At 53.7% G+C, this 18,859-nt stretch overlaps 5 protein-coding genes and 1 non-coding gene across 6 annotated transcripts; 2 read left to right on the forward strand and 4 right to left on the reverse strand.

Moving 5' to 3' along the window:
- Positions 1–125: 125 nt before the first annotated feature.
- LOZ57_001358 (uncharacterized protein) lies at positions 126–617 on the reverse strand (the record flags this gene model as incomplete). The annotated part of the gene is made up of 1 exon (XM_049250449.1): positions 126–617. The coding sequence occupies one exon, from the start codon at positions 615–617 to the stop codon at positions 126–128; it is 492 nt and encodes a 163-aa protein (XP_049110809.1).
- Positions 618–1,051: 434 nt separating this feature from the next.
- Positions 1,052–2,293, reverse strand: LOZ57_001359 (uncharacterized protein; the record flags this gene model as incomplete). The annotated part of the gene is made up of 1 exon (XM_049250450.1): positions 1,052–2,293. One exon carries the CDS (start codon positions 2,291–2,293, stop codon positions 1,052–1,054), a length of 1,242 nt encoding a protein of 413 aa, XP_049110810.1.
- Positions 2,294–3,455: 1,162 nt separating this feature from the next.
- LOZ57_001360 (uncharacterized protein) lies at positions 3,456–7,097 on the reverse strand (the record flags this gene model as incomplete). Its single annotated transcript, XM_049250451.1, has 1 exon — positions 3,456–7,097. One exon carries the CDS (start codon positions 7,095–7,097, stop codon positions 3,456–3,458), a length of 3,642 nt encoding a protein of 1,213 aa, XP_049110811.1.
- A 6,094-nt stretch (positions 7,098–13,191) lies between these two features.
- Positions 13,192–15,184, reverse strand: LOZ57_001361 (uncharacterized protein; the record flags this gene model as incomplete). Its single annotated transcript, XM_049250452.1, has 2 exons — positions 13,192–13,854; positions 13,925–15,184. 2 exons carry the CDS (start codon positions 15,182–15,184, stop codon positions 13,192–13,194), a joined length of 1,923 nt encoding a protein of 640 aa, XP_049110812.1.
- Positions 15,185–15,737: 553 nt separating this feature from the next.
- Positions 15,738–16,231, forward strand: PAM16 (mitochondrial import inner membrane translocase subunit TIM16; the record flags this gene model as incomplete). The annotated part of the gene is made up of 2 exons (XM_049250453.1): positions 15,738–15,740; positions 15,815–16,231. The coding sequence occupies 2 exons, from the start codon at positions 15,738–15,740 to the stop codon at positions 16,229–16,231; spliced, it is 420 nt and encodes a 139-aa protein (XP_049110813.1).
- A 681-nt stretch (positions 16,232–16,912) lies between these two features.
- Positions 16,913–17,013, forward strand: LOZ57_001363. The gene has a single exon. It is a non-coding gene; the product is annotated as a tRNA-Ala (tRNA).
- The last annotated feature ends 1,846 nt before the right edge of the window (positions 17,014–18,859 follow it).

Here is an 18,859-nt window from a genome sequence, read left to right on the forward strand (position 1 = left end):
ACGATAGTTATACATATGCATGTAGTTATATGCACCACAACGACAAGCCTCTCTGCGATAACTACACTCCTGCACGCCAACACCCCCCAGGTGCTCCCCAGACGCCTCTGCAATGATCTCGCCGCTCACAAACAGCCTCCAGGAAACGGCTCATCGCGCAGCCCGCCCTTCCAGTCGTTCATCAGCCCGTTCCAATAGCGAACCTTCACGCCGCTCAGATCCAGCTTGCCCTCCTCCTCCGTCTCTCCCTCGTCGCCCACGCTCTGGTCGATCGTGAGTCCGTTGACCGTCAGGAAATCCGCCGCCTTGCCGTCCAGCACGTACGAGCTCTTTGCGAACATCGACACGCCGCACGTCTTGCAGAAGTAGTGGTGCGCGCTCCCCGAGCCGAACGTGTAGTCGCCCAGCTCAGGAGACGTAAACGACGCCGGCTTCAGGAGGGTCACGGTCGACTCGGACGCCTGGAAGATCAGACTGCCCTTCTTGTGGCAAATCGTGCAGTTGCAGCGCCCCCCCTGGAGGTTGGCCCGATCGAGGACCACTTGGTAGCGAACGGCACCACAGTGGCAGCCACCATTGTATGTGTGGGGATCGGTCGGTGGTTGTGCTTCGGCCATGGCTCTGGAATGCAGATGTGAGCTTTGGAGAGAGACCAAGGAGATGAATAGGCTGCTTGAATTCAGCCCGCGGCTCCCAGTTTGATGTGACTTAAAGACCGGTTGCTACGTAGAAGAGCTCTATATACACTTAAACCTAGGGACCACCAGATCTGTATAGAGTATGTGTCACTTTCAGCTGGGCATCTTTTGCCGCCTCGTATCCAGTTCTGGCAGCCCAGCCGGCAATCATTCAAGAGAGATATACCGGATCGTGGGACTTTCTTAAACTCAATTCTGTACAAGATTGCAAGATATCATGGACCTATATAGTCTGGGTACGTACACGCAATGTCATCGCTGGAAATCAGTGTTCAATGGTACAAAGTTGGTCTGCCTAATTCCCAAAACATGTGCGATGTTGCTGACTCGGGGCCGTGATGGGACCCTACATCCTAGGATGGATCCCTTGATAGTGAGTGATAAGGAGCATGCCAGGAACTGAGGTATGGACCCTGGTAATACGGATAATAATATCCATTCTGGTGTCCATGCAAGTGAGAATATTGGTAATTCTGCTGAGGAAGAGCCGGAGCAAAGTGTGGCGGTGGATAGATGACCGATTGCTCTGGCACAACTTGGGCGAAGGGAGCATGTCGGCCAATATCTCTCGTGGGCACGGCTAGCGAGGACAAAAGTTCAGGTAAGAGAGAACCCTCTAGCAAGGGTACTGCATTCCTTAGTACGGGCGAACAGTGCCCAAAGACAATTCCGTGGCTTTCGAATGTTGTTTGCTCGCAGTGTTCACGTATCTCCTCAGGCATTCTCTCTGGCACCTCCTCGGGCAACTTACACACCTCCTCAGATATCCCCTTAGACGTCTCCTCAGATGTCCCCTTAGCCGTCCCCTCAGATGTTCCCTTAGCCGTCCCCCCAGCCATCTTGTCACATGGCTTCTCAGGCATGTTCTCTGGAACCTCCTTGGGTACCTCCTTGGGCATGTCCTTACACACCTCTCCAGACTCCTCAGACATCCCTGCAGGCATTTTCTCAGGTGTCTCCTCAGATCCATCCTTAAGGATATCAAAGCCTATAATTCTGGGTGGTGCGGAAGCACTGCGTTTGTTGCTGTCCGAAAACGGGCCCGGCGACTTGTCGTCCCTAAGAAACGAATACCCCTCTATTAAGGCATTCCTTTGCTCAAGGCGGAAGATCCCATGGTTTATTTCCTGCTGCATGCCCGTCCCTTCCTTTCCCTTCCCCTTCCCCTTCTTCTTCCTAGTCCGCTTTGTTTTGCCCCCCGTCTCGTCGGATGCCCGAGGAGGGTTGTCCGGGTGATGACCCTCAGGAATATTTGCACTCGGATCAGCAGAAACAGAGCCAGGATACCCACGGGGGATGGTAAATGGTCCTGTGCTGCTTGACCCATAGCCGTTGGATCGGAACCAGGACTTCTTTACGTGTCTCATTAATTCGATATCGCGTTCTCCACCTCTCTTGGGGGGTTCGTCGTCGCCCATGTTCAACTGTTGGATCGCCGCCCTTCGCTTGAGCCTGCGAGCCTTGCTCTTGGTAATCGTCGTTAAATCCTCGGGGACGTTAGCTGATGGTTTGTCGTTGTTCTTTTGTTCGTTATCACTGCTGGGGGTGCCGGTGCTGTTGCTTGAATTTTTGTCCGCTCTGCTCATATCTCTCATTCGTATGGAGGCAAGAACGTGTGGTTGAGAAGAAAAGACTATGAGGAAAGAAAGACTGCAAAAAGAATAAGAAGAGTCTGAATGGCAGCAGAGATAGGGAAGCAACGGCGGTTAGGAGTGTGCTGTACGAAAGATCAACGGAATATATAGACAGTGAGGGAGATTTCATCGCCGACCTTGGGGATACGAGAAGTTGGTCTTGCGGGTGGCAGCTAGCAGTGGTAGGGTTCATGGCTCAGTATCAGAGACTGCCAACATTCCACCGGAAGACAGCAAGAAAGCCAAAACATGACCGTGCAGACCAAAAACCTTACACCCAAACCGGACAGATTGTGTCATCACCAGACGACAGCGTTACGGTCAGTGAATGCCACCTACAGGACCATGGAGACCGACAGGCAAAAGATTAGAAGAAGCCAGCTGCAGGGTTTTGCTGAGCTGGAAGAGCAGCACAGGCATGCCTGGGCTTTGTCTGATACTAGGCAGGCGTTGCTCTGTCTCACTCAAATGCCCTTCTTTTTCAGGCGGCAAACAAGAGCAACAAGTCAGTGGAAAGGATGAGAAGCCCCAGCGGGCAGCACTTGCTAGGACTTCTCTCCTACGCCATGATGAGTGAACCTTCCTTATAGTATGTATATGTATTCTCTTGAATTAACTTACACAACGGCTGGCATGCCCACACAACGTGAACTATGCTTCAGCCACAGAGTTAATAATAGACCGTCTAACCAAGGAAACGAAGAGCCCGAGCGAGTGACTTGGTATCTAGGAGGCAATAACACCAGCATGGCTGCTGACATAAAACAAAAGAGAAGAGGCAAAAAAACACGACAAGGCCGCTCTATTCCGTTTTAGAACCAATATTTTGTAACACTGCAGATCATTAATTTGTTCAAGAAGTTTAGGGCGTATTAGACAAGAGGTTTGTCAAGGGTATTATAACATAGGAAAATCATCTCCGGTTGAAAATAAAAATTTGGAGGCAATAAAGAATGAACAAACGGATTTGTTGGTAATAATTTATGGTAAAAAATTGATACATGAAAATGAAGAAGAAGAAAAATAAATAAATAAATGAAGTAAGTCCCGGGAAGAAAACTTGGAGATAGAAGTGAGGCTCCTATACCAGCAGGAACATATACCCGGCTCAGTTGAAACGATACTAGAACATGCCACCTTCCATCGGAACGGGGGGCGTAGCCGGCGTCGGCGGCATAGCAATAGAGCCCGCAAGAATCGCCTGCTGCCGGGCCTTGGCGTTGATATTTCCACCTTCACTCGAGATCTTGCGCAGCCGCTGGCGAGCTCGCAGGGGCTTATCCTCATCCGAAAAAGCACTCTGTTCGTCCGACGGTTTGCTAGACGGCGGCATCGGAGCCAGCTCGCCCTTGTCAGATACCTTGAATGCTCCGAGGATAGTCTGGGTGGCCGTGGGCCGGCGCCGTCTTGGGTTCATGGGCGGCACTGGCGGAGTGGGGCTTCCATTGCTTAAGCTCGCGCCGGGGGGAAGGCCGACGGTGGGAACGTTGGAAGTGGTGGACACGAATTTGGGTTCTGAAATCTGAGATTTGTCGACGAATCTCTTGTGTATGCCCAAGCTCTGGTGCCATTGCATGCTCTGGCTTGGTCCTGACCCGCCAAATCCAGTCGGTGTAGGCAGAGTTGAGCTTGCTGGAGAAGTATCCACCAGCGGCGGCGTGGCATTCGCTGAATAGGGCGTTATAGGTGAAGGTCGAGGAGAAGATCCGATACCCAGGATTTGATTAGTTTGCACTGGGTGTGGAATGCGATTCTCCGGAAAGTTGGGAGGTATTGGCCGACTGTTGCTCCGAAGTCGACCAGCCATGGCCGAACCTGATCTTTCCGACGAATGGCGCTCATGTTCGATAGAAGGGCGGGAAGACGAAGACCCAGAGGGTGGTCCCCGATAGGGTTTGTGTTCTTCAACAGACGGCTTGTACTGTGGACTTTCCATGGGTCTACCAAAAGGGTCTATATCATCCCGATGTCTCGGCCGACTTTTTGATCTCTTTGACGCATCTGAGGTAGATCTGTCTCTCACACCGGGGTGGTGTCGCCAGGATGCATGGGAGGGACCATCGCGAAATATCTCCCGATTTTCATCGTTGCTGCCGCGGGATGGAGGCAGGGCTGGTGGCGGACGCGGCGGGCCATGTCGTGGAGGGCCAATGTGAGCCGATGCCGTTCGGGGAAGCTTGCCGAAATCACGGAGCATTCTCTCCTCCTCCTCTCGCCAATAATCGTTGCTTGAAGTAAGGTTTGGCGTCGATGCATTATGCGACGGACTCTCCATGCCTAGGGCTTTGATCTGCCTGGCATGTGGCATGTCTGGCACACCCCCGATATTGGTCCTGCTAGCTTTGGTTTTCAGCATAGCAAAGGCATTCCCGGGCTTTGAAGGCGTGGTCTCGCGCAATGACCCAGGAGCGGGACTGCTAGATCGACTGGCTTCAATGTCAGCAATACTTCTCAGCTTCTCTTGAACCTTCCTCCGCCGTTCAGCCAACTCATGTGCCAGCTCCTCTCTCTCAACTTGGGTTTCCGAGCTGCCGGTCCGGCGATGGCTTTTCTGAAGCTCCTCCTGCCAGGAAGCATTTGGCGCTGAGGGCGAGATCCGGTCCATCGCGTCTCTGCCATTGGATTCTGCAGGGTGGCCTTTGCCACTCAGGGCCGCGGCCTGATCGAGCATCTGTTTGGCGCGCAACGACATGCCTGAGAAGCCATTTTGCTGCGATTGATCTACCGGGGGCACTGGACGCGGAGGTGAAGGATTCGATCTATCCGATATCAAGGAAGGCTTGCTCCACTCATCCAGCTCCCATGGGTTGCTATGTATGCTGGCTGAATGGTTCGAGGCTCGAGTCGCATTCAGCGAAGGATTCGGAACGCGACTGTTGTCAAAATAGGTAGGAGGTAGTGTTGGTGACGGCGGCGGAAGGATCGATGACATATCGCTATCATGGCGCAAATGCGTTCGGATCAGCCCACTCAAGCCACCAGATTCAGAGGGCCCAAGTGTAGGCGAGTCCTTCGCTTTTTCACTTATAGGAGCGAGCGTCGACCCGGAATTATCATTTTCATTAATGGTTTTTAGGTCAGTGTGGGCTGAGTATGCCAATTTGCTCGATTGGGCATAGAGATATGAGTCGCTGGCTTCCGTATTACTAGCTAATACCGCAGGATTATTGTCTGCCACCGCAGCAGCTGGACCAGAAACAGATTTTTTAGCCGTCATTCCATCAACATCACTCTCGGGTTCGCTTTCGCCAAGATTTGCCAAAAAGGTACCGTGTGCAGCTCGGGGAGGCGATGGCTTGCGGAGGCTTGGGGTAGAGCGCCCACCAGATCCGCTGAATGCGGATGTCGACGACTCGGCTCGGGAAAGATAGCTGGTTGTCGAGAGACCTCGAGGCCGTCCCATTTTCTCGGGTTCAGGAAACCCAGGAGAGGGAGAAGGACGTTGAAGAGGCGGTGTGTTTCGGCCTTCATACATTTGGACCTGGCGCTGTTGGAATTGGTTTTCGTCGTATTTGCTGCAAGGCTTATTGAATAAACCAGTGGCTGTGGCTTTGCCTCGGTCCTCAGGCTGGAGTGCAGCGGCAAGGGGCGATATCTCTCCGTTTTCACTAAGAGGCGGGCTTAGGGGAGCCACGTACGCACAGCTTTGAATGGAAGCAGAGCTGTTCGCAAGGCTCGTTTTCCTACTCAGCTCATTCCCAGAGACGGAGGACGCGGACAGCGGTGGGCTATTGAGGATGAAATCCGACGGCAGATGGATTGGCGAATATTTTTGATATTTTTCGTTCAGATTCGTGGTGCTTTTGGAGAGCGAACGGACCAGCTGCGAGGCGTCTCCCTGAGGTCTGCGAAGGCTTTCAATTCTGTTGAGAGCAGAGGCCTGCTGATTGTGAAGATCAAGTCCCTGTCCATATAAACGTCGCGTTTTGGTCTGGTGTCTCTCCAGTCCCGTAAAATTTGGCTTGATAGGAGTGGAAGATCCTGAGGACAGTGCTGGGGAACGCGGTTGGGAATCGGCAACATGCACTGACGGGGGTCCTGAATCGCCAGGCAATCTGGCAAGAATTTGTTCTTCGATTTCCTTGGCTTCTTTGTGTAGGTCACTCTCCTCCTCTTCATCGTTGCGGCGCGATTGCTCCGCTCCGGTTCTTTGAAAAGTCGAAAAGGGCATGTCGCTCTCATAAATTGCTCTTCCTCCGATCCGAGAGTGCTCTCCTTCCTCCGAATTGCGCGTCGAGTCGTTCGGGGATAGGCCTTTGACAGGGATCTTATAAACTTTTTGACGTCCTCCAAACAAGTTATTACCCTCGACAGGTCTGCGTCGGTTGAGGACGCCGAATGCATCTTCATCCGAGTGCATTCCTTCAGCGGAGGTGTAGGAGGTGCGAGCAATGCTGAGAGACGGCCTTGCGGACGGGCTGATGGAGGAAACTTCGGCAATGTCGGTCAACGGGTTATGCGCGAACAAGTTGAGCCTCGAGGCGCGTCTCGGAAAGAGGACGCTATCGTCGTTTGCCTTGCCGATTTTCGTCGTGGGGTCATCCTGCTCTCGGAGCATGCTAAAGCGCGCAGACAAGTTGGGCATCAAAAGACTCGTTCTGAAGTCGTCGGCCGACGGGAGGGCGGTGGACAGATCGATTTCCGACTTGGACTCGATTTGATTTTTCTTCCCGCGTCTAAAGGACTTTGCACTAAAGGAGGGCAGGACGTGCACCTCGGAGTCTCCATCGTCCCTGGGTTTCTTTTTGTGACGAAACCGGTTCATGGTGAGAGTGTGCAGATTTTATTTAGATCGTTGACGGCAGCTCCTAGATACTCCAAAACATTCCTTCCCGAATTTCCACGATTATTTTCTTGTTCAGCGGGCTGATACCAGGGTTGATGTATGTGGACTACAACCTGAATGAAAAGAACGATACAAAAAGATGAAGACTCTCAGAGGCGACTGGATAAGCCGATGCGGATCAGTTTTTCATGCACCAAAACTGAATATCTAGACGAGCCAAGACAACATACCGAAAGGTAGTTAGTATCGCATAAAAGATGGCGGAAGAAGACCTGGACTTCGTGATTGGTGCCTGGATCCACAAGCAAAAGTCTCGACTATGGGGAAGTGTCCAGCAGGACGAGAGAATTGAACGAAATGGGGGCAGAAATAAGGCGATTGGATCGTATCGAAGTCGTACCAAGCGAATGGCAGCCGCGGACAACGACGGGGGGAGAGGAGAGGTTGATAGACTGGCTTGCACGACGGCAACGTAGTTAAACGCTAACCGTACGAATGGAGAATCACAGCAGTGATAGGGTCAAGGTAATGAACGTAATGCGCAACCAGCGCCGGGAGAGGCGGGAGAGTAGGAAGGGGAAGGGAGCCGGCAGCGGCGACAGTAGTAAAAAAAAAAAAAAGGGGGGGGGGGGTGGGTAAAAATAAGACCGGTCGCACACGATCCGGCAGTATTGGAAGTTCGGAGGCAGAAAGGAAGGGGAGAGGAAAGAATTAAGAAGAATAATGGCAGGCTGAGGGCGAGGAAATAACTAATCGATATGATGGGCTGAGTAAATTTGAACGGGTCAGAGCGCCAGCAGCAGGGGTTGTGTGCAGTCACCACCAATACGAACCCATGTGGAAGTGGGCTCAGGATCTCGAGATCGCAGGACGGGACGGGGGGTGTGTGTGTGACAGCTAGGCGGGCGAGGAGGGAGGATGAAGACGAGGAGGAGACAGAGGTGAAGAAGAAGAAGATGAAGATGAAGAAGCAGAAGAAGCGAGGCAGCGAAGACGCGAGCGCGAGTTGGGACGAAGCTGGGTTGGGTTGGCGTTTGCCCGATTTGGGCGGGCGAGGCCGCCAAGCGTGTTTTGGGACGGTATCGCCGACGTATGTTTCGAACCACCGGGCGGGCGTAATTTACCGCCGTTGAAATTGCAGAACAGAGCGAGAGAGAGGGAGAGAGAAGAGAGAGAGAGAAGAGAGAGAGCAGGCGAGGACGAGCCAGGCCAGGCTCGCGATGGGAGGGGCGGCTGGTGCTCGAGGAAGAGGCGGGTATTGTATGTCCACACTACGGATACTCCATACTGTGCTGGGCGTCGGCGACCGGCGAGCCAGGCAAAAAGCAAGCATGGCGGCCAACCTGATGCTGTGGGAGAGGGCACACGCACCGCACAGCTCTCCCCTGCCCACTCTCTGCTCACTCACACTACTTTTTCTACTCGCAGCTGTCGGTTGGCATCAGCGGCTGTGGGCTTGGCTCGCGCTGAAGGTTCGGCGGCGGCTTGGCTGATACCCTTGCCCGAAACTCTAACGAATAGTTTCCGATCGGCGGCGCGCATCTGAGCCACCTAGAGAATCCTGCTCTTCCTAGACCCTGCCCTACGACGACGACGGCGGCTCCTGCTGGCCGCCACTGCTAGCCATGACCGCGCCGCGCCCACGACCACCGTGCCCTACATGACTATAGACTGCGGCCGTCGATAAGCCGCGCGCCGCTTCTTCGCTCCCCCCCCCCCCGCCCGCGGCTCTTCAGGCTGCCTTCCCAAACGGGACGCATTGGTGTTTCAGGCGGCTTACATGAGCAGCGCGCGATTGGCTGCAGGCCGGGGCACGGCGGCCGGCGCGCGCGTCCCTGGCTAGGCCGCATCGGGGCTAGCGCGACCGCGCGCTGGGCCAGCCTCGTTCCGCCAAAGCGGGCCTGGAATACCGAAACGCGTACGGAAACACACGGCGTATTACGCCAGTACCGATGGGAAGAGGTAAGAATGGTTACCATCACCATCACCATCAGCTCCCGTCCGGCGTGGGGGAGTAACTAGTAGTGGGCAGGCCGGGCGGAGGGGAGGCGGCGGCGGCAGCGCGTGTAGGGAGGGTGTTGGGCCTGCAGCGCGGACGACGGGGGAGGGGGAGCCACGCAGGGAGCAGCGGCTCTCTCCCCCCCGGGGCTCAGATGAAACACACTCGCGCACAGAAGCGAGGCGAGCGGCATTGCGAGGCCCGCCACACGCCCAGCGCATGGCATCACAGAGCATACGGAGTAGCTCGCGATGCTTGCTGCAGGCCCTGCAGCCGGGCGTGTTTCAGCAGGAGTGGCTAGGCGGGCACAGCGCGTTACCTCCGACGGCGTTGTTGACGACGAACACGTCCCAGTCAAAAATCATAACAGAGCCAGAGCCAGAGTCCAGCGCATCACCGAAGCAAAATAATAATAAAATTGGGGCCATCCATCGTCGCATCGCTGTTACATGGGGCCCGGCGCCCACTTCGCGCACAAGCTTCCGCCGCTGGCCAGGGATCCGCTGTAGCTGCGCGCCGGGCTTCCCTGGCGCGCCCAAGACCGACCGCCCGCCGCGCTGGTGCTCGGGCGGCATTGCTGGGCGCATATTATTATTATTGTGATTGTGATTGCAGACATGCACCAAGCACGGAGCAAAGAAGGAATATTACGGAGTATACGGAGTATACGGCGCACGGAAGAGTATCTACACCGCGCTCACCGACCCGGACTCTGCTCGCGTGTTTGCCATGTGCTGCGCTGGGCTGCGCTGCCATCGACGCCGAACCATGGCGCTGGCCATCCGCCGGCGCGGCCATCGGCGCCAATAGTCTAGTTAGGCGGGCACATCCTGCCTCGCTCAACCCGCCGGACCGAAATTGGCCTGCTCGACGTGGCATAGTCAGCGAACAATAATAATATACCACAGCTGACAGCCGCGTTCTCGCCCGCTCCAGGAAAGAAAAAAAGTTCTGGGCTGCGGGCGTGAAACAGCGGAGGCTCGGGACGATCTCGACGAACGCAGCCATCACTTTTTTGATTTGCGTTTCTGTCCGCTGCTCTGCGACGCGACATGGCGCTGCCCTCCGTGGAGTGCGTGCCGGGCGGCGGTGATGCAACCGTCGCGTCCAACCACGCTCGGCTCGCGGCTCAGGCTGGATTTGCCTGGCTCGGAGGCGCCGCCGCCCGAGACCAGCACGCACAGAGGGCGAGAGCCAGCCAGCCAGAGAGAGAGAGAGAGAGACTGACAGAGAGAGAGGCCGTGCTGCGACGCCAGACATATCAAGCTCAATGCCACCGACCGCCAGGCCTGCCGTTGCGCAACAGGGGAGCTCCACGCCGGTTGGGCATGCATGTTATCGTGATGAGCTGAGTTACTCTGCTCCATCCTACCGTCGATCGCGCTGCTCGCCCGCCCCCCAGTCAGGGTCCGCCGGCCGCCAGATCTGGCCCAGCGCGCGCTGAACGGCCTGCCCTCCCCCCCCCCGTCACGCCTCGTCGGTGCGCGAACGAAGACCATCCATAATAATAATCCATATTATTATTATTTCTACTCCGTATCGCTGCTCCAGAATCCTGACACCCACCCACATCCTGGCCCCCTGGCCCTGCTGGCCTGCTGTTGTCCCGTGGGAAAGCGGAGCCTGAACGGTTGAGCAAATTTCACGCAGCGCTGTCGTAGCACTGTACTGTGCTGCACTGCGTTGCGCTGCGAGTGCTGGCTGGTATATCCCCCCGGCTGCCCACTACGACTACGACTACTTAATAATAGGACCTCGAGCCGCTGGCCTGATATCCCTATACTCTCCCAAAAGGGACATTCCACGCCCGCCTGGCCGCCAGAACCCATGCTCGGCGAACACCCTCTCTGCGCGCCCGTCGGGTATTTCGATCCATACGTGTCCCCTTCTCCAGCACACCAGGGATTTCCTCTCTTCGCTCGTTGTCCTAATTTCACTGAAAAAAAAATAAAAATCAAAATAAAAAGAGAGAGAGAGAGAGAGAGAGAGAGAGATAGCCGCTCCCCCCAAATAATAATGTTGATTCACCTTCTTGAAGAAACTCACGCCTCGTGCAGGCCCTGCCCGGCCCTGGCTCCCAGCGCTTCTTCCCAGATTTGAACCTGGGAAACCGCTCATCCCCCGCCCGAACAAGCCCTCCCAAGAGCGGTGGTTGCCCTGCCGCGGGGAGCATGTCCAGCAAATTATTGAGACACCTGCCGCCCTCCCAATCCATGCGCTGTAGACGATTTGTCTCATGCCGTCCACCCCTCGCCGCATCGCCTCGAGCGACGGTGCTCAGATTTCAGTTATAGAGGAGCGGCATAACCGCTTCGAGAAGGTTGTGTTGTTCTGGAACCACGGCGCAAACACCCGTTGCGGCCCTGCCCCGTTTTCTGTTGTTTATGATTTTTATACATCCATCCATACCACCGTAGATCCCTTCTGGAACACCTTTTCTGAGACTGTCCGGCGGCCCCCCGCACGGCACACAGTTAACTATACGCACAGAAGAGTATACACGCAAGCACTCACTCCCGCTCCTATAGCCAACACCCTCCAGCCATATCACCATGTGGCCGTTTGCTCCAGCGTCTCTGGCACCCGAGCTCCATGGTGATTTTGATCTTCACGCGAGGCGCACTTATAACCAAAACAACAGCAGCACAAGATTATGCTCCCGTTCGGCTTCTTCACACGCACGCGCCCAACGACAACAAACCATCCTTGTAGCACCTTATTCTGGCCCCAGCGGTCTGCCTCGCTAAGAAAACAGCACCAGCAGCGTCGGTTGTGCCGAAAAGCCAATTAGCCAATAATAATAACTGAACCAACCTGCGCTTCAGCAACAACTTCATCATCATCATCATCATCACCATCGTCCATCAACGACATCACCCCCCCCCCCCCCCCCCCCCCCCCCCCCCCCCCCCCCCCAATCCCTGTCCCGGTCGGAGAGTAACCGGAGATGAGCCTAGTGAGGGGGAGGTGATAGCGGCCTTGCATATCAACCAACTCCTAATCTGGCTGCAAGCAAACGAGCTGCAGCAGCAGCTCAGGGCCCGGCCCTCGGAGAAGCAGCGCATTATTCCATACTGACTTGCAGCTCCAGATACCACGGTGGCCGCCCCCCTCCCTGGCCCGGGAACGGAGAGGATACCAAATCCTCATCGTTGCCCTGTCCCCCTGCCTGGAACATGAGACAATCTTAATTGAACGGCGTTATTACTCTACCGGTGGTGGTGGGCAATTAAATAACAATTCTTCTTACTTTTTCTTGCTTCTTCACACCAAATTCTTCCTCCCCCCTCCCCTTTCTCTTTTTTTTCTCTCTCCTTTCATCTGCTGTGTCTTTTCTGGAACAAAAAAGAACCAAAAAAAAAAAAAAAAAAAAAAAAAAGCGGTGGCTTGACACCTCCTCCCCCCACCCGTCATTCTCCGAGTCAGATCTGTCACGGAACAAATCAACAAATGATAAAACAACCCTGCTGCGCTCTCCCGCCCTTCCTTCCCCCCCCTCCCCTTCCCCTCCCTTCTGGTTGCTACCACGGCGGTAGGATCTGCAGCGAAGAAATAAGGTAACCCCCCCCACCACGTCTGTCGCCTTGACACACTGGAGGGTGTGTCTGCGAGGTTCTTCGTTGCAGTAATCAAAATACTCAAGTTGAAGAATAATGCAGCTGTAGATATGCAACATAAGGAATCCTTCCATCTCACAGAGAGATTCACTTTCACTTTCCCATGACCATATTTTGTTGCCCGCTGGGGCTCCAAAGGCGTATCTAATAACCCATTACCCAGTAATGCAGTAGATATGCCAAATCCCTTATAACAATAAGAACATGAAAAAAAAAATCCATCGCAGGATGAAGCTGCGCAAAACAATCAAACGGAGACCAAAAAACGCCTCATCAAAAAAGATAAAAAGAATAAATAAAAAAAAAAAAGAAAACAAACCCTCAAGACCTCATTTCAGCACCGCAGCCGGAACCCAGAACAGCGTCGCCTCGAAAAGGAGCACATATCATATCATACAAACTGCGCACGGTCGGCAGGCGAAATGTTGTAGTTGGGTATGTATGTATGTATACGTGGCTAACTCAACCCCATGTGCGCCTCATCTCCCAACCCCCAAGCCCGCTCCACCCGCTCTGCCGCTCCTCCGGGCCTTGTGTCCCACTGATCAACGACGTTTTCCTGCTCTTCCATCTCCTTCTCGCGCACGCTTCGCGCCAGGCTCTCCCGGTCCTCGTCCGTCACGCTGCCGCGTGTCCGGCTGGTCCGCCGTCCTCCTCGCCCGCCGCCGCCGCCGCTGTTGCCGCTTCTTGCACTTAAAGAGGCGCCCATGGGCACGCTCCGCGCGCTGCTGCTGACGCTCGGCGTTTTCTTGTGGCGTTGGGCTGCCTGGCTGCTGCCTTCCTCTGGAGATGACGACAGTAGTGCGCTGGCTGTGTGATCGGGCGGACTGGACGAAGCTCCGTCCGCCGACGGTGCTGGTGGTTTGGCCATGCTACTACTTGTGCTGCCAAACCAGCCGCGCTTCCGCGGCTTTACTCCTTTGTTCTCATTATTGGAGCCTGGTTTGCTCCTCTCCTCGTCTGGCTTCCGGCCGGTAGTTGTGCACGAGGCGGGATCCGTTTCCTCCTTCGGAGTATTCGTGGTGCTTGGTGTGGTCTCAACAAGTTCAGCATCGCGGCACCACTTGCGACGTCTAGTGTATCGATTCCAGCTGTCTTGGCCACGACGACCGTCATTCCACTAAAATTTAGTTAGAATTTTAGAAGAGCAGGAGGGTATTTGCGTAAAGCCAAATATCGAGACCACTCACTTTACTGTCATAATATATCCAGCCACCAGCATCGATATCTTCTTTTCCCTCTCTGGCAGGTGCCTTGCCATTGGAGTCAAACGTTTCCACGTGCCACTCACTGCCCTCAACCCAACGCCATCTTGACGTTCCCGCCTGGGTTTCAGGGAGCTCAAAGTCGTCCTTGGACGGCGCCGAGTTCAAATGCTCATCAGTCCAAGCCGCACGCTCATAGGCAAAGAGCGATGTTGTCCAACCAATGCCGAGCCATCGCCGTTGGTTTTCATACAAGACAAAAGTAAATCGCACGCCCGGTGAGTCAGCCCGTCTTCTCTTGGTATATATCTCGGTCGACTGCTGAGCGCGCTTAGATCGAAATGGGCGGATGGAAAATAGGGAAAGGGGCGCTGAAATTGGAGCCTGCTCGCCCTCATTATTCCGTTTCTCGGAAAATTGAAGCCCTGTAATTATGGAGCATACGCGCCGGATCGTCAGGGAGCGCCAGAGGATGACTCGAAATATCCTTGCTGGCTTTGAGTGCCAGGTTAGGATAATAGTGCCGGCTGATATCACAACTCGGCGGGTGGTAATGACATAGAAAGGTGGGAGCGAAAGGATGATCCATAGCGGCGTGATGAGGATTATACGGGTCAGGAGAGCTGTGAGAGCAGGTCGAGTTGTAGCTGAAGTAGCTGTCCGTTGGGTGGAGAGAAAGTCGGTCCATTCAATCAGAGGCTCCAACATGATGTTACATCTCATCGTTAATTCCCTTAAGGACTCCACAATCTCATCCAATGTCTTATGATTCCGGGAAGCAGCGTCCACGCCTCCCTTCCGAGGCCGGTGTTTCTCCCCGGTCAGCCCGGTCGAGGAGAGAGGCGAGTACCGCCGAGAATACATGCCAAGTATCAGGCCTATCACTACAAGAACTGGACCAGCCCACAGTATTATGGCATCCCCGTAAAGGGTAGCTGCCCAAAAGACGGCCACAAGAAGAAAGCTTTCCCATGGGTCTCCGCTTGTCCATGATATCAATCCGAGTAGGCGATTCAAAGGCAGCAAAAACGGATGAGAGTAGGCCAAAGCGCGAGTAACAGCCGGAGGAGTAGCGACTAAGAGGGGTGATTTTCTGTGAACGATGATGGTAGATCGGTGTTTTGATGTCAATGACGAGCCAGATATGTTCGTCGGCGAGAATGCCGCGACCGTGGGCGGCGTCGGGTCGCTCGGGATCGACGATGGCAGAGCGCCATCATGCTGGGGAAAAGAGCTCGGGGACATGGAATCTATCCACGGTGTTTCTGCTAATGCTGTTAGGGCTCATCTATCTAGGACAGAGGTGTGTCGCGATTGGGAAGGGCAGGGGAGGAGGGCTTGTAGGAAGTACCAAGAGCGGCCATACAACCGAGAGTTAAGCAGTAACCAGCGCTCAGGTGTGCGCATCCTTATGCAGACATATCACACACAGAGCAAACAGAGATGACAGACCCCAGAATCCTCGCGACCAGCCCGTATGACACGATTGCGTGCACGCTGGCGGCTGTCATGCTGGCGGTCGGCCAGCCAAAGGCGGCTGTCACGTGCCAGAAACCTACCGCGGCATGTGATATCATCGCCGCCAAGCCTGGTGCTGTTTTAGCGCGGCTATGCTGACTCAGCGCGCCGAGTTTTTTTTTATCGGAAAAAGTCGAATTCCGATCGTCGTTTTTGCCTCAACACGACCTGCCGTTGATTGCGGAAACCATTCTTGCTGCTGCTGCTGCTGCGTGCGATTTTGGGGACGGCGGACACTGGCAAAACTGCTTGAAATAGTTCCCGTCTTTAGTTTACTAAGATGGTAAGATATCTGCCTCTTTCCTCCCGACCCCATATGTGGAACAAGCTTTTGTCGTTAACAAATTCTTTTTCTAGGCGCACCGAATTGTAACGCAAATTGTTCTCACGGGAACTCGAGTTCTCGGTCGCGCATTCGCAGAGGCTTACAAACAGGCGTCGGCGTCTTCAAAGTACGCCGCCCACGCACAGAAAAACGGCGCATCGGTATCAAACACCTACGCCTCGTCCGGCCTCACTCTCGACGAGGCGTGCAAGATCCTCAACGTCAAGCCTCCCAAAGGCGGCGAGGCCAGCCTGGAAGTCACCGTGGAGAGATTCAAGAAGCTGTTCGACTTGAACGACCCGCAAAAAGGCGGCAGTTTCTACCTGCAGAGCAAGATCCTGCGCGCGCGCGAGCGGATCGAAATGGAGGTGCGAGAGGCGGAACGCAACGCGAAAATGGACAAAGAGCTGCAGGATGGATGGAAGCCGAAAGTCTACAAGGACCGATGATCGACCTGCACTGCGACAAGAGAGCGAATGGCCCCCTTTCCTATTTAACCTGGAGGCCTACGAATAATTTCTACTCGCCTCGCTACAACCCCCCTCCCGATAATCAGATATTCTTCATCGAGGCAGCCGACGTAGCCCGAAGGCTCTTTTATTTGTCTTTTTTGAGCATAGCACTGGCGTTCAGCGTTTGGGAGATGGGTGGGCGCCATCTGGGAAAAAAAACCTACATACATACCTTGATTCAAACAAGAAGCTCTTCATGCAGCCTATACTCCATAGACGGGTTCAAAGCCCCCTCTTTATCTTCTTGAGCCGTTTTACATAGACTGATTACCCTCTTGCCCTGTACATGTGTATTTCTTCGGCTTGTCTCTCATCCTCGGGTCAACACCTTTGCTCTCCGCTCTCCCTTGAATTTGCAGCCCTGCGGGTTGTCTTTTGAGCCGAATTCTTCGCATGTGCGTATCATATTGTACCATACTGTATAGAATCTACCGCTGACGAGCCGTCCTATCTCGCGTTCTATTGTTATACTCAACCGTAAGCCACAGGACGAAGTTCTAGCCAGTATTCATACTCCCTGCCGTCACATTCCTCAGTATCGATTTGCATTAAACTTTTTCGTCTCCCAATAAGTATAGACTCATTACATCCAAACCGGCCCCCAGATACAAGCTTCCAGGGCTGTTGGTTTAGTGGTATAATACCCCCTTAGCATCTTCACTGGAGTTTCGCCAGTCAAAGCTTGGGGGTGGTCCGGAGTTCGATTCTCCGACAGTCCATGTTTTTTTCCGCGCTTGCAACCAGATCTCTTCGGGGCAAGAATTTCTGGTGCCGATCGCAAGAGGATAACCACGCACGGTTTCACACTGAATACTCCAGTTTTCTGCCTTCTCGCAGTCGTTTGATTAACTCGTTTTACTCCGCCATTGCCTAGCTTCGCTTCCAAGCGTATCACAACTCATTAGCACCTCCTACTACACACTAGGATTGGAGTCCCGTCTCCGTGCAGCTCATTTCGGAAGTACTCATTCTACAGTACGCAGTCTCAGCGCCTATATCTGACTTTTATCACCCTGTCTATGAGCGGACTTTTATGCAACGGGGATGGATGCCAATGCACGGATCAGTAGTTCGGCAATACATATCCAGCGGCCAAGTGCTCTCAAAACCCAGTCGACATGTGGCGGCTGCTTCTTAATCCTCACATCTGGGGATTCCAAGAAGAGCAAATTAGGTTTCCGGCGTTAATTGTTTCTTCTCAGGTTGTCTCTGAGAGTTACCATGGCGGAGTTTCCTCGGCTGTTTCCCTATGGATACCCTTCACGGACCCGGGATAGTGTGCTGCAGGGGACTGAGTATCCCTCTTCCACTGTGCTTTGCACTATGGCGGGATCTGTTTCCTCTTTTAGTCGTAAATTTTTGTTTTTGATGTTGTACATGTTACAGAGTGGCTTCCTACCCTTTGCTTAGACGTGTGCTGTGTCCCTTGCTGATCAGGAAGATACCTTGCCGGAGTGGCGCCAAATATGCGTGATCATACGTTCCACGGGCCACAGTCGAGTTCTTTTGGCCTCTCTCTTCCTCTGCTGTGTTTCACCCGGGTATATTCTTTCTAGAGATGTGCCCACAGCGTGCTTCCAGGCGAGATGTCCATCCCAAATAAAGAGGGTCAGCTGACCAGAACCTCAAGTGAAACGATCTCAAGTCTCGAAGATTAACATCAACATCAACGCATTCGAAGCCTCCCATATATACAGCATCTACTAGCTGTTTAGCTTTAATAGATATAAGATCAATTTTCATCCAGAAAACACCAGGAATCCCGCGAAAGAGTCAACAAGACCTATTATGAAACACACCGAACGGACGATTCTATAGCCTGGCATATCGAACGGACTGCAGTTCCAAACTCCACGCCAGAATGACAGTGTACGCGATAGAGAAGTTCAACTCACCCGTTAACGACAGATCTCAATCCAACCGTTTCACAGATGGAACAGAAGCCATCCAGCGGGACGGGAAGCCTTGCCAAATGCAATTTACCGACCTTCTCCATGATCTAGACCAAATCTTCTTATTTGGTACCAAATACCATTGAAACCTGGGTACTTAGTAACAGATTTTTTCATACTTTGACAAGCGCACTGTTTACAGCTCAGAATCGTCTACTCCGTAAGGAGGATCCATACCACGAAAATCCACCCTAGATATGGTACTAAGTCTGAAAGAGATAACTCACCGCCCCTCTGCTGATTGTAGAAGAACTGCTCAAAGAGCCACTGCATGATCATTCTATTCAAGCCAAAACATATGGGTGACAGTGAAAGCAGCCCGGTCGGCAAAGCCGTACCATCCGGAGAGCCAAAGTGACAGGATTCCCAACATTTCAGATCTCAAAACTAGCCAGACCAGCGGTGAGAAAGTTTCACAGGGAGAGACACATTGCTAACTCGGAAATCGGCTATCCTACCCATGGGCCTGTGATGCCATGCGCATCTGGAGCTGCTCACGGAAGGATAAGTACTTTGTTCTGTGTCGTGTCGCGCGAAGCCGCAATTCAGAGCTGTCTGAAAATATTACTAGTTATTTCTTTCTCGTGTCGCACGGCTTTTCTTTCCTTTTTTT

Source organism: Ophidiomyces ophidiicola (assembly GCF_022830035.1).
Source record: "Ophidiomyces ophidiicola strain CBS 122913 chromosome Unknown scaffold_3, whole genome shotgun sequence".
In the NCBI taxonomy this organism is placed as follows: Eukaryota; Fungi; Ascomycota; class Eurotiomycetes; order Onygenales; family Onygenaceae; genus Ophidiomyces; species Ophidiomyces ophidiicola.